The 13,641-nt window shown below is 46.6% G+C and overlaps 1 protein-coding gene across 1 annotated transcript in view; it reads left to right on the forward strand.

The window, feature by feature from the left end:
- CDC42BPB (CDC42 binding protein kinase beta) overlaps positions 1-13,641 on the forward strand; it is a 111,943-nt gene that overhangs the window by 56,563 nt on the left and 41,739 nt on the right. Inside the window, exons 5-7 of the mRNA XM_068540145.1 lie at positions 2,386-2,534; positions 10,794-10,887; positions 12,727-12,927. Of these exons, the coding sequence (XP_068396246.1) occupies positions 2,386-2,534; positions 10,794-10,887; positions 12,727-12,927 (444 nt within the window). The remainder of the gene's footprint in view (positions 1-2,385; positions 2,535-10,793; positions 10,888-12,726; positions 12,928-13,641) is intronic.

Raw genomic sequence — 13,641 nt, forward strand, 5'->3', positions numbered from 1 at the left:
CTTGGGGAGACTGAGGCTCAGCTGCCTATCCGTGGGCCGAGGTCTCCAGTGAGACACCGTGAATCTGCGTCTGCTCTTTCCTCTCCTGCCTTTACTGTAGGTGAAATTTCCACATACATTTATTTTCCTTTTGAATTTTGTATTTCATTAGTCTCTCACTATATCCGTGAATCAACACAAAATTATTTTAATTTTCAGTTCTTTATAATGTATGTTATGGGACTTCATTCTGTTTTTTTCTTCAGACATTTTGAAAATATTATTTGTTTATTCGTCTTTAACCTGATTAAAAAATGGGCGGAAGGGACTTCCCTGGTGGCGCAGTGGTTAGGAATCCACCTGCCAGTGCAGGGGACATGGGTTTGATCCCTGGTCCGGGAAGATCCCACATGCTGGCGGAGCAACTAAGCCCGTGTGCCACAGCTACTGAGCCTGCGCTCTAGAGCCCGCGCACCACAACTGCTGAGCCCCTGTGCTGCAACTGCTGAAGCCTGCACGCCTAGAGCCCGTGCTGTGCAGCAAGAGAAGCCACCGCAATGAGAAGCCCGCACACCACAACTAAGAAAGCCCGCACGCAGCAATGAAGACCCAACACAGCCAAAATAAATAAATTAAAAAAATTAAAAAATGGGCGGAAGAACTGATTAGACATTTTTCCAAAGAGGAAATGCAGATGGCCAACAGGCACATGAAAAGATGCACAACATCGCTAATCATCAGGGAAATGCAAATCAAAACCACAGTGAGATATCATCTCACACCTGTTAGAATGGCTATCATCCAAAAGAACACAAATAACGAAACGTTGGCAAGGTTGTGGAGAAAAGGGAGCCCTCCTACACTGTTGGTGGGAATGTAAATTGGTGCAGCCAGTATGGAGAACAGTATGGCAGTTTCTCAAAAAGCTAAAAATAGAATTACTGTATGACCCAGCAATTCCACTCCTGGATATATATCCAAAAAAAGCCCACCAAAAACACTAATTTGAAAAGATATATGCACCCCAATGTTCATAGCAGCATTTTTTTTTTTTTTTACAATTGCCAGCCTCGGCATCCATCAACAGATGAATGGATAAAGAAGATGTATATATGTATATAACATATATATAATGGAATACTACTCAGCCATAAAAAAGAATGAAATTTTGCCATTTGTAGTAACATGGGTGGATGGGAGGGTATTAGGCCAAGTGAAATGAGTCAGAGAAAGACAAATATTGTATGATATCACTTATTTGTGGAATCTAAAAAATACAACAAACTAGTAAATATAACAAAAAAGAAGCAGACTCACAGATCTATAGAACAAACTAATGGTTACCATTGGGGAGAGGGAAGGAAGGGGGCAGTATAGGGGTAGGGAATTGAAAAGGGGGTTTCTGTGGGATTATGTGAGAACAAGTGTGTGAAACTGGAAAATTGTAAAGCACTATAGAGTTTAAAGAGTCTTTCATTCAGTAAAAATGAAGGGGATCGGGGTAAAATATTTCTGAAGAATGTGAAAAAATGATTTGTACAAATCAAAAATAATGGCACTGCTAGTTTACATAGGAAGATTTAACGATACCAAGAAATCAGCAGTCCTTTGGGGGGCTTCCCTGGTGGCCCAGTGGTTAAGACTCTGCGCCTCTATTGCAGAGGGTGCAGGTTCAATCCCTGGTCGAGGAGCTAAGATCCCATATGCCACCCGGTGTGGCAAAAAAACCCCACAACAATATCTTGTATATTATTCAGCCATAAAAAGGAACGAAATTTGGTCATTTGTAGAGACATGGATGGACCTAGAGACTGTCATACAGAGTGAAGTAAGTCAGAAGGAGAAAAACAAGTATATTAACACGTACATGTGGAATCTAGAAAAATGGTACAGATGAACCGGTTTGCAAGACAGAAATAGAGACACAGGTGTCCCCTTATATGGACACCAAGGGGAGAAAGTGGGGGTGGGTGGGTGGTGGGACGAACTGGGAGGTTGGGATTGACATACATACACTAATATGTATAAAGTAGATAACTAATAAGAACCTGCTGTATAAAAATAAATAAAATAAAATCCAAAAAAAAAAAGAGGAACCAGTGGTCCTTTCATCAGTTTATAAATAGAATGTGACTTCTGTATTGAGACCATCTGATTGTGTTGTACAGGTAGAAATTTTATTGACAAGAAGAATAAGTATTTACTGAAATCTGCTCTCAACTACAGCAGCATTATGGTCCATCAGGGTCCTGGTTCTGGGGGCAAGTCCTGGATGACAGGAACAACAGGAAGCCGTCCACCCGGACTTGAGGAGCCCAGAGCTCCTGCAGTGCGAGCTGACCTTTGGTGGTTAGGTTTCGTGGTGACTCAGTGTTGTCTTCTCTGCCCTTCTCTTCCCAATTGTAGTACTTAGTCATGGATTATTACGTGGGTGGTGATTTACTGACCCTGCTCAGTAAATTTGAGGACAAGCTTCCAGAAGATATGGCAAGATTCTACATTGGTGAAATGGTGTTGGCTATTGATTCCATCCATCAGCTTCATTACGTGCACAGGTAATCACCTTGTTATATATTTTATAGAAATCACCTTTAATGTGTCAGGATATTCCTTTCAGAGTCCCCTGAGTCGTGGACCCCAGTTGCAGGCTATGCAGGGAAGTCGTGCGGTTAGTGGGTCCTCCCTTTGACTGCCATGGTGCAGGATGGCTTACCAGGTCGCTGCTTTGCACCCCAGCACCTGGCTCCCAGGAGACCCCAGCTTTATGTGACTCTTGTGACGCTCTAATTGCTGTCAGCTGAAGTCACCTTGTCTTTTGATATTTACCTGCCATTGGCTCATGTTCTCCCCTGCCCACCCCCCAGAGCTCATGCCTCAGTCACCCATAAAACACTCAGGAAAGGGGGCTTGGGTTGAGGAGAGGGGCTCACATCACAGCATCGTAAATGAATTGAGTGAGTGTAACTGCTCTTGCATGTCAGGCGGGGGTGGGGGGCCCCCTCCTGCCCTCCCCCCCTCCCCCGCCAGGACAGCGGCCTTAGTGCCTCAGCCAGCCTGTGCCTCTGTGTCGGTCTCATTCTGCCATTTAGGACAGTGCTTTAGCCCTGTGGGGTTTGGGTGGGGTTTTGTTGGTTTTGTTCTGTTTTACTTATTTTTATCAAAGTATTTCACGGCGGTAGCTTTAAAAAGTCAAATAGTTGTACGGGGCTTATAACAAAACGTGAGTCTCCAGCCATCCCCCACCCTGATGCCCCTTGCCATAGGTAATGATGGACAATTTTTACTTGTTTCTTCTGTTTACTTTCATATTTCTAAATAACGGGCTTCTGTTGCTGTTTCACCTTATGTGGGGGGGTGGGGAGGTCTTAGACCACGTCTGTCGAAATGGAGATTTGACTCTTTGACACAGGTAAGTACATCTCTCTCTCATCCCTGTCTCCCACACAAACTCTCAAACTTCCTTCTCCCATCTGGCCCCAGTTAGTAAAATACAGTTGGCCCTTGAACAGCATGGGTTTGAACTACACGGGTCCGCTTATACTCAGATTTCTTTCACTAAATACATACTGCAGTCCTACACGGTCTGTGGGTGCAGACCCACGGGTATGGAGGGCTGACTGTGAAGTTTTACTCAGATTTTCGACTGCGCAGAGGTTGGCACCCCAGCCCCGGTGTTGTTCAGGGGTCAAATGTAATAACTTTTGGTTAGATCAGTGTTTGGTGTTTATAATATACTGTGTAAATATTACAGGTGAGCCTTGTGGTATAAGTAGTTACACTTCCTATGTGAAGTTTTGTTTCCTCTGGAGTTAATAATTGCACTGTTTTTTCTTTGGCTACTTCTCTCTTTATGTAGCTGCCACTTAACTATCCCCAAATACCATGACCAAAGTATAAAGCTCTGTACGTTCAGACACACCAGCCGTCCTCGGTCTACCTTCCTGGATCCATCCCTTCTGTCTTTCCCATGCCTTCCTGCTCTGGTGGCTCTCATCCTGAGGTTTCTTTTTGAGTGGAGAGGTTCTCTTCCCATCTCCCTGGGATGGGCTCCCTTGTTTTCTGAGTTGTGCGTCTTTCTCTTTCTTGGTTTATTCTTTTGATTTGGTGGCACATATCCTCCAGCAGTTTCTGGAAAAGGAGGTGTGTGAAATAATTTTTTTGAGAGGAGCATCTTAATTCCATTCACATACGTGACTGATAGATGATCCCGTGTGGAATTCAGTGTTGCCGTCGAGAGGTTTGCAGCTGTCATGAGTCCCCTGACCTTGCACTGTGGTCGGGCTGAGCCTCTGAGCCTGTCAGGGATTTTCCTAAGCAGACGCAGCTCCTGCTCTGAGGGTAGCAATGGCTCCCAGTGTCAAAGTAACAGCCCTTCAAGTCCTGCCAAGAGTGTGACCTCGTTGCCCTGGGAGGGGGGACAGCTTGCCTGGGGCCACACGCTCCTGCCCGGGGCGCTGTGCGTAGGTCCGCGTGTCATGGGCGAGCCCGGGGACCTGCCCCCCATAGCGGTTGCTGCTTTTAGGGCCATGAGGTTTGGGACAGGGCGTTTCCTCTTTTTCCTGTGTTCTTTAATGTCGTTATGCCTGCTTTTATAACAGTTATTGTTGTTGTTTTCAACATTAGATTTTATACTCTTCTTGAGAGAACTTTGCCTAATTCACAACAGAGAGATGAATGTCTTCGTATTTGTCACAGAGCTCCAGGGAAATTAATTTGACTGCCTTTTGAATAGCTTATTCTTTCCTGTTTTTCCCTAATTAGAAAGCTTTCTCCTCATTTTCTTAATTGGTTGTGTAGAAGTTTTGCTCTATCTTTTAATCTCTGGGCATGGGAGAAAACATTAAAATAATTCGAAAACTTTTTTTCCCTCAAAGTCAACTCCATATTCAGACTGAGTGCTTGAATGACCTAGTGAAGACAGTAAGCTTTGCGTTTTTTTGCTAGGAAGTTCACAAAGTTTGGTAATAACAGGAAGTCAGTCCTACCCAGTCTCGGGGATGTGTTGTAAGTTGAGGCTGCATTTGGCGGGGCCAGAAGTAAATGAGTTTCATCAGCACGGGAGTGTTATCACTGGTGGATTTGAGGAGCGTGGTTCAGACCGTAGCTTGGGGCCCTTTCCCGTGGGAGGATGTGGGCCTTGGCGACTTCAGGCTTCTGCATGCGGAACGGCTGCTCCCCGGCTTTGGATCCCTGCGAGGCTCACTGTGCAAGAAGCAATGGGGAGCTCGGACCTGGGAGCCCACCACCCTGGTGGGTGCTGCCGCTTCCTGAGAGGTCAGCCCCAGATACCAGTAAAGGCAGAGACCGAGAGCGACAGGCTCACAAAGGATTGCAGCTGGGAAGTCACATCCCCAGAGAGAACAGAATACGTACAGCTTACGATCGAAATAAGAACAGGTACGCTTCTAAGAGAAGGAATATTCAGAAAACAAAAAGGCCTTAGAAAAGAAAAACTAGAAAGCCGAGTAGAAGAGGTGTAGAGTAGGAGTAGAGGAACTGGACGAAGACAGAGGTGGTCCGGGGCCTCCAGGAGCCGGGCTGGCACGGAAGCCCGTCCGTGGAGGCACGGGGACCAGCCCTGCGCCACCTCCACCGAGCCTGTGGGTTGGTTTTGCAGTAGGAAGCCTCACGGGCGCACTGTGTGTCGCTCAGAAATGGGACAGCAGTGGGCGGGAGGGCCTCCCTTCTCAGCGCGTCACGGGCAGAACAGGAAAGGAAAATCAGACCGCAGTCTGTCCAGGGCTGTCATCCCACCCACCCACCCGGCCCCGCCCCGCCCCGCCCCGCCCCAGCCAATTCCACCGTTTTAACCAGAGTCACAACAGCCGACAGAGAAAAGGCACTATCGGGGGACTGGAGCTGCTTCTCAGCTGTGTGCCTGACTCTACTGGAAAAGCTGCCACCACCGGGTTTGGAGGGAGAATGGGCTGGGTTAGTCCCAAGCAGGGTGGTGGCCCATGGGGACGGTCAGCTCTTGGATTGGCTGCTCTCTCGGTTGGTGCTGTGGGGACCGGCTGCCCAGCTCAGAAGCACTGCCGGTAGGCGCCCTGGGTTAGTCCTGGCCCTCGGCCTCCCTGCTGGTGTGCTGAGAGGGCCTTTCCTGGTAACCTCCCTGCATGCAAATGGGCAATTCAGGTTTTTTTTTAAATAACATTAATTGATGATATTATATTTTAAATAGAGAGTCATGCTGCCAAGATAATCCAACACCATTGAAAAAAAAGGTGCACGCAGATGGTTAGCATGTGAACACCTCTGGAGGGTATAAAGGGAGAGGGGCAGCCTTTGTGAAGACCCTCCCCACCCGTCTTCTTAGACTCAAGTCGTGCTTCACTGCTGCATAGTTAGGACTTTCCCCCCTTTGTATCTAAAAGCAATCTGAGGGGAGACACTTTAAGATCATGCGTACATCCTCTTCAGAGTTTCCCCCTACATTTTCGTATCTGTTGATGATTTTTGCCTGGGCCAGACTTTACTGTGATGGTTGCAAAATGACGATTTCCAAACTCCAGGATCCCCTCCACATTGAAGCACCTCCCTTCTCTCCCATTTGTCTATTTATTATCAGTGTGGGTACATGGATCCTTTGTCGCCCCAACGGTTTATAATTTGTTATTGTCTGAATTCTTTTTATGCTTATATTGTCCCATATTTGGCCAGTGGAAGCCCCTTCTAGCTGACTCCCATGTTTCTGACATGCCCTCATCGTTTTTGAGAACTGCCTTAGTTTCTGGCTCATCTCGTACCTTCTCTGAGGAACCCTGGTTCCTTTAGTGGGGAATGGTTTTAAAGACCATACCTGGGTGCTGGGTGTGCTCAGAGTTACAGGGTGTCTGCTTTAGGCCCCTCAGTGGGCAGAGTAAAGGGCATGTCCATACACGTCCGCATTTATACACACAGACCCATGTCTAATTTGGGAATCACGAGTTAACCCTTCTGGCTTTCTCCCGTTCCATTTCTGTCTCCACCTCTGGCTCCCAGCAGCACCATCACGTCCAGTCATTTGCCCAGCCCTGCCATGTATCTGAAGTAGCTTCAGAATCGCTCTGCTTTATTACTATAATTTATAAATTTATTTATTTATTTACTTATTTTTGGCTGCGTTGGGTCTTCGTTGTGCACAGGCTTTCTCTAGTTGCGCCGAGCGGGGGCTACTCCTCGTTGCGGTGTGTGGGCTTCTCATTGCGGTGGCTTCTCTTGTTGCGGAGCGCGGGCTCTAGGCGCGCGGGCTTCAGTAGTTGTGGCTCGCAGGCTCTAGAGCGCAGGCTCCATAGTTGTGGAGCACGGGCTTAGCTGTTCCGCGGCATGTGGGATCTTCCTGGACCAGGGATAGATCCCGCGTTCCCTGCATTGGCAGGCGGATTCTTAACCACTGCACCACCAGGAAGTCCTGAGCTACCAGGGACCCTCGCTCTGCTTTTATCCTACTAAAAACAAACCTAACCCTAGCCCTAACCCCACCTCCCAACTGCAAGTGTCAGGTTCTCTGCCGTAAGTTACTTAGGTTTGGGGTTTTTTTCTACCCCATTTCCCTTCAGTGCTGTTGTGTTATTTGTTTGAAATACAGTTGGGTTCACTGGTTTCATCAGCTTTCCATTTCAGGCACCCCTTCCCATCTTTGTTGATTTCATTTCATTTTTTAAGCATGTAGAACACAAGCATGCTTCGATAATACCAAAACTAAACAAGGTTATACTCAGAAATGTCACTCCCTTCCTTACCGCATCCACCTCATTCCCTGCCCCTTGTAAGTAACCAGTTCCTTGTTTTCTGTTTATCGAGTGTGTGTGTGTGTTTATATATGCAAGATGAGCAGATATGTTTCCTTATTTCTCCTTTTCTTAAAAGGTAGCATGGTAAAATATGCACTTATGCATTTTGTTATTTTCACTTAACATATATCCTAGAAATCATTCTGTATCAGTTCATGGAGCTCGTCATTCTTTTTTACATTTGCATAGCACTCCACATATATCAGTACCATAGTTCATTCTCCTGTGGGTGGGTATTTAGGTTGTTTCTAGTATTTTGCAATTATAAATAATGCAGTAATGAATAACCTTGTACATGCATCTTTTTGTATTGTCGGTGTGTCTTTAGGGTGAGTTCCTAGAAGTGAGGTCACTGGATCGACAGAGAAATAAAATGCATATTAGATATATACTAACATTTTTTATTAGCTTTATCAGATGTTGCCAGTTTGCTTCCATAGAGATATACCTTTTTGTGTTCCTACCAGCAGTGTTTGAAAGTGCCTGTTTGCTTGCAGCCTTGGCAACATAGTGTATTTTTATACTTTTGCCATCTGATGGATTAGAGATGGTATACAGTTGGGTTTTTTTGGTTTTGTTTTTTGTCTTGTGGAGTTGAGTTTCATTTTTATATCTTTCTGTGTGTGTCTGTGTGAGTTGTTTATTTCATGTCATTTGCCCATTTTTCTGATTTCTAGCTTTTTCCCTTCAGTTGCTAAATATTTGCCCTTTATCTGTAATATATGTTGCAAATATTTTTTCCCAGTTTGCCCTTTGCTTTTTGATTTTGCTTATTGTAGTCTTTTGCCATGCAGATTTTTTTAATGTATTAAATTTATTGGTCTTTTATTACATTGGGATTTTGAGTCATAGTTAGAAGTACTTTTTTTTTTTTAAAACCCCAGAGAAAACGAGAACCCATGTTTTCTTCTAATAGTTTTGTTTTTTACGTATGGATCTCTGATCCATTTGGAGTTTATTCTTGTATAAAGAATGGATCTGATTTATCTTTAACTAAAAGGCTCTTCAGTTGTCCCAGCATGAAACTTATTTGTGTCTTTGCCCACTGATTTAACATCTTTATTATATACTCAGTTTCTTTATGAATTTGGTCTGTTTCTGGACATTCTATTCTGTTCCATTGTTGTCTTTCTCTCTGTGCTCTGGGACCACACTACTTTAATCATGGAGGCTTGAAATCACGTAGGGCCAAGTCCCCCCATCATACCTCTTTCTCTTCAGTGTTTTTCTAGCTATTCTTCCATGTTGGTTGTTCCATATCAACTTGTCTGGCTCCAAAAAAATAGGACATTTTATTTATTTATTTTTAAATTTGATGGGCCCTTTAGTCTGTAGGTTCAGGTCTTTTTTACTTCTGGAAAGTTCTCTTGGAGTATAGTTTCAAATGTTAGTTATGTTTTATTGTTTTGATTTCTTTAGGGACTCCTGTTATGTATATGTTGTGCCTTCTTTGCTTGTCTTCCATTTCAGTCTCCAGCTACTTTCTCTCTGACCCTTTTTAATTCTTTGTCTCATTTTTATTCTTCCAGACCTTTTCCTCCATTTCTTCAATGCCTTTCATTAGATTTTTATTTAAATTGATTCTTCTTTGGCATCTTATAATTTAGTCCTTATTTCTATTAAGATTTTCTCTTTTTCTTCTGTTTCTTTCCTGGGTTAAATCAACTCTCTTTTCACTTCTCCCTATGTTTGTCTAGTTCTGTTTGTAGTTTTTTTTATTTGCTTTTTGTTTTGCCACCCTGCAGGGCATGTGGGATCTTAGTTCCCTGACCAGGGGTTGAACCCACGCCCCCTGCAGTGGAAGCGTGGAGTCTTAACCACTGAACCACCAGGGAAGTCCCCTGTTCTTAGTTTTTATTTTTCTGACTCACTGAGGGATTATATTGTTTTGTTTTTCATATTCCTGAGTGTTTATTTAAGGAGATTAATTTCAGTTTGGAGTGCTAGAAGGGTTTTTTGCTTTGTTTATCTTTTTGGGTAAGAATTGTCATCATCTTTTGCTCACGTTTCTTTGTGAGACTCGTCGGTGGTGTTGGGAGTAGTTGGTGCTCCCGTGTGTTTTCACTGAGGTGCAGCATTCTGTCATGTGAGGACAGCCCACTGCTTTACCTGTCTCCTGCAGGCGGACGTTAGGTGGATCCCACTTTGTGGCTATGACGAGTCGTGCTGCTGGAAACCTCCTTGTACTCCTCTTGGTGAATGTCTTCCTCTGTCTTTAATGTTTTATGTTCCTTTTCGTGCTTATGTGGCTTTTCCAGTCGCATAAGCTTATTGTGCCAGGAAGGAGGGCTAGTTCCTTAAAGTCCACCCCGCCGTCCCCGCATCCCTGCCCGGTGTTGGCAAGTGCACAGAACAGTCAGTAAGACCACGGGTTTAGTGGGACAGTTTACTTTCCTGCTGCTGTGTAACTGGGCAGACTACTCCGCTCTGGAGCTTCCCTGTCGTTGTCTATAAAATACAGTTTGGGGGTACGTGGTGCTCTGTTGGTCTGTAGCTGTTTTGCCCCAGTTGCTCAGGCGTCTCTTCTCAGTGGTGACCTTGACTCGCTTCACACTCTGTCCCTCTACCTCTTTTTATATCTCCTCCTGTTTCTTTGTAGCACTTGCCCCGTGGATTGTACTCAGGGGTGCCAAGACCATGTGCATATCTGTGCATTTGCATGTTCATTTCCTGACACCCCAGCTGGTGTGAGGCTTCGTGAAGGCAGGGCAGCGCCATCTTGGTACTGTCGTAGGCCCGGGCTCGAGAGCAGCGCCTGGCACGAGGCAGGTGCTCTGGAAGCATTAGTTCGCAGGCTGGGTGGGAACAGTAACGGTGTCTCAGCGTGTTAATGGGGGATTAACTGCTGTACAGGAATGAGCACCGGTGGTGACTGCTGCTGCCATGCCCGACTGCATCATCGCGGGGACGTTTTCTTGGATTGTTACAGCTGTCATGACTGATGCTAGCGTTTCCCCCGATGACCTGCTACCAGTTAAGGGCTTTGACCTACCTAATGTGTTGCATGGAAATGGTTAATTTATGTATTTATTTTACTAACAGAGACATTAAACCTGACAATGTCCTTTTGGATGTGAATGGTCATATCCGCCTGGCTGACTTTGGATCGTGTTTGAAGATGAATGATGATGGAACTGTAGGTATTTTTGTTGGAGATTTTCCATTTGGTTTTGGGGTTTGCTTGCAATTAGAAGGGGCTTATTTACATTTGCAATTTGAGATACAATTAAGAAACCAAGTTTATTAATGTAAATTAAGGCGAATGCACTTAGGAGACAGTTGAAATTTTCTGTTAAGTTTAAAACATCTTTATTGTTTTTTATGTTTACAAAAATAATACGTATGCCTTCTACAAGGGGGGTTGTCAGGTTTCCTCAGATCCCTAGGCAGCTAAAAGCGTGCCAGCACGGCAGTGAAAGAGAGGCAGCCCTTGGGTCCTTGCTTAAGATGCCTGCCGGGTGGACAGACCTTAACTGGTGACGGTGCATTCTCGTTTCTGTCTGGGGCGGGACTTCCTGTCAGCCAGGGGTGTTGCAGATGTAGAAATGGGGGCCTCGATACCCCTGTTCCAAGGGCCAGCGGACACTCCCTGCACAGCAGGAGGACCTCCCCGGAGTGGCCGTCGCCGGGAGGCTGGGCTTGGGCCTCAGCTGGACCAGCACGCTGGCTGAGTGGCCTCAAGTGGGGCTGCCGCACCTCACTCAGCTGCTTCCAGCCAGCGGCTTCCACCGCGTTAGGGAATCATCTGCGTTCTCCCTTGCGGCCCTTGTCGCCGTTTCAGTGTGAGGTGTTTGGGAGACTTTTCTTCTTTAGAACCTACACATATCATAAAGTCTGATGCATCTACTTCTCCAGAGGAGAGCAGACCCCCGCCCCGCTTCTTACTGTGGGTTTTCAAGCAGCAGTAAAAGAACCTGTAAAACTGGCATCACTTGACAGTGTTTTCAAAAGAGTGAAGCGATTTACTCACTTTCTCTCCACAAAGCCAGTCTCTTATTTCTGGAAGTCTTGACCACGCGTTGATTGATATATTGGTGCTGTCCCCGAAGCCAGTCTTGTAACGACGGGAGCAGTGGCCTTGGTCTGAGCCAGAGCGTTGGTCACCTTTCTTACCTGCATGGCACTCCCGTCCCGGTGGCACTCACCCTGCGATAGCTCCCGACAGCTGTCGCCCTGCTGCCCGGTCGGAGCTCCTGAGGACTCCCCGCTGAGTCATTCGGATGGCTCTGGGGCTGGCACCCAGGGAGAGCCTGGTCTGTGCAGACGGGCCTTCTTGCTTGTTGTCTCCATGTCCTGCCTGACCCTCAGGCCTGTGGACCCCACGTGCTCCGAGGCCGGTCTGTGACCTCTCAGCCTGCGCAGCCCCCTTGCCTTCTCCGGGATGGTTGCCACCTTGCCAGTTGTAGCTCGCCATAGAGGTGTCGCTACGTTCAGGTCCATTCCCAGTGCCCCATGTAGGGAGTGTCCAGGCACCCAGCTGGTCCCTGGACCTACTTCCAGACATTCCTGTTTGGGGGCCAGAGGGTAGGGTGTGGGTGAGCAGCCTGAACTTCCCCTGGGAGCATGTTAGAAATGCAGCATCTTAGAATCTCTGTCTCACAGGTGCATGGTGTCCCTGCATGAAAGTCTGAGAAGGGCTGGGCTGGATGCACGTGGTCCTTGGACCACACTTTGAGCCGCAATGGAGAATGTGGGTCTGCAGTGCCATGTGGAGGCTTGGTGGGCATTTGGGCGTTGAAAGACCCAGTGTGCAAGAGTCTCGTGCATTCCGGACACTGCCTGGTGTTTAGTGCTGTAGGAACACTTATTTGCATTGAATTTTGAATTCTTAGGTTTTTAAATCATGATCAGGTGCCAGTTTTATTCCATGATGATTTCATCATCTGCTGTCCCTGTTTTAGAGAAAATAATTAGGAATTTGAAAGTAGAGATGCCCTAGGGTTTCCCTTCAACACCAACCGCCCTCTCCCCTAAGGTGCAGTCCTCTGTGGCCGTGGGCACCCCTGACTACATCTCCCCAGAGATCCTGCAGGCGATGGAGGACGGCATGGGCAAGTACGGCCCTGAGTGCGACTGGTGGTCTCTAGGCGTCTGCATGTACGAGATGCTTTATGGAGAAACACCGTTTTATGCAGAATCCCTTGTGGAGACCTATGGAAAGATCATGAACCATGAAGTAAGCTGTTGCATTTCCACACCTTGTTTGTTCTAGTCCCGAGGACTGGGGACTGGGGAAGAGGGGTGGGGTGGGGCAGGCTGGGCAGCCAGACGGGAGTCTGCACAGGCTGCTGGCACGGAACACGTGGGTGGGAGGGGGAAGTTCCAGCGACGATCCTGTTTCCTGGCGGAGGTTCATCCTGGTTCATCCGGGCCAGGATCCCTGCAGGAGACGTGGGCTTCGGGAGGAGGACGCAGGTACCCGCGGTGCCGTGTGGGGTGGGAATTGCCAGAGAGGGTGGCCCACTGACCACTTTGACCTGTGCGTCTGGATCTGTCAGATGCCAGCTCAGACTCTCAAACCTGTTCGCCCAGAAGTCAGTTGTCATGAACAGATCACACATCTCAACATAGTAGCGTTCTTAGTCCTTTCTTGATCCTATTTCTTTTCCTCTTATTTTTCCCCTTTCCTTTTCCCAGCTGTTCATTTTTCACTTCAACATTGCTTCTGTTTCCTTCGTTTTTCTGTTTATTATTTCTTCTTCCATCTAATGTTTTTGTCATCTGTGTTTTTTCTTCATACTCCTTATCAAATGTCTTTCTAATGCCAGTTTCATCCTTTCTGCCTGTTGCTTACAGCATTCTTTCTTTCCCCACCTGCTCTGTCACTCACACACCCCAGCAAGGTTCCCACTTGTCTGCCATCTGTCCTGCAGCCCTGTCCCCCTTTATT

Source organism: Eschrichtius robustus, chromosome 1 (genome assembly GCF_028021215.1).
Source record: "Eschrichtius robustus isolate mEscRob2 chromosome 1, mEscRob2.pri, whole genome shotgun sequence".
Classification (NCBI taxonomy): domain Eukaryota; kingdom Metazoa; phylum Chordata; class Mammalia; order Artiodactyla; family Eschrichtiidae; genus Eschrichtius; species Eschrichtius robustus.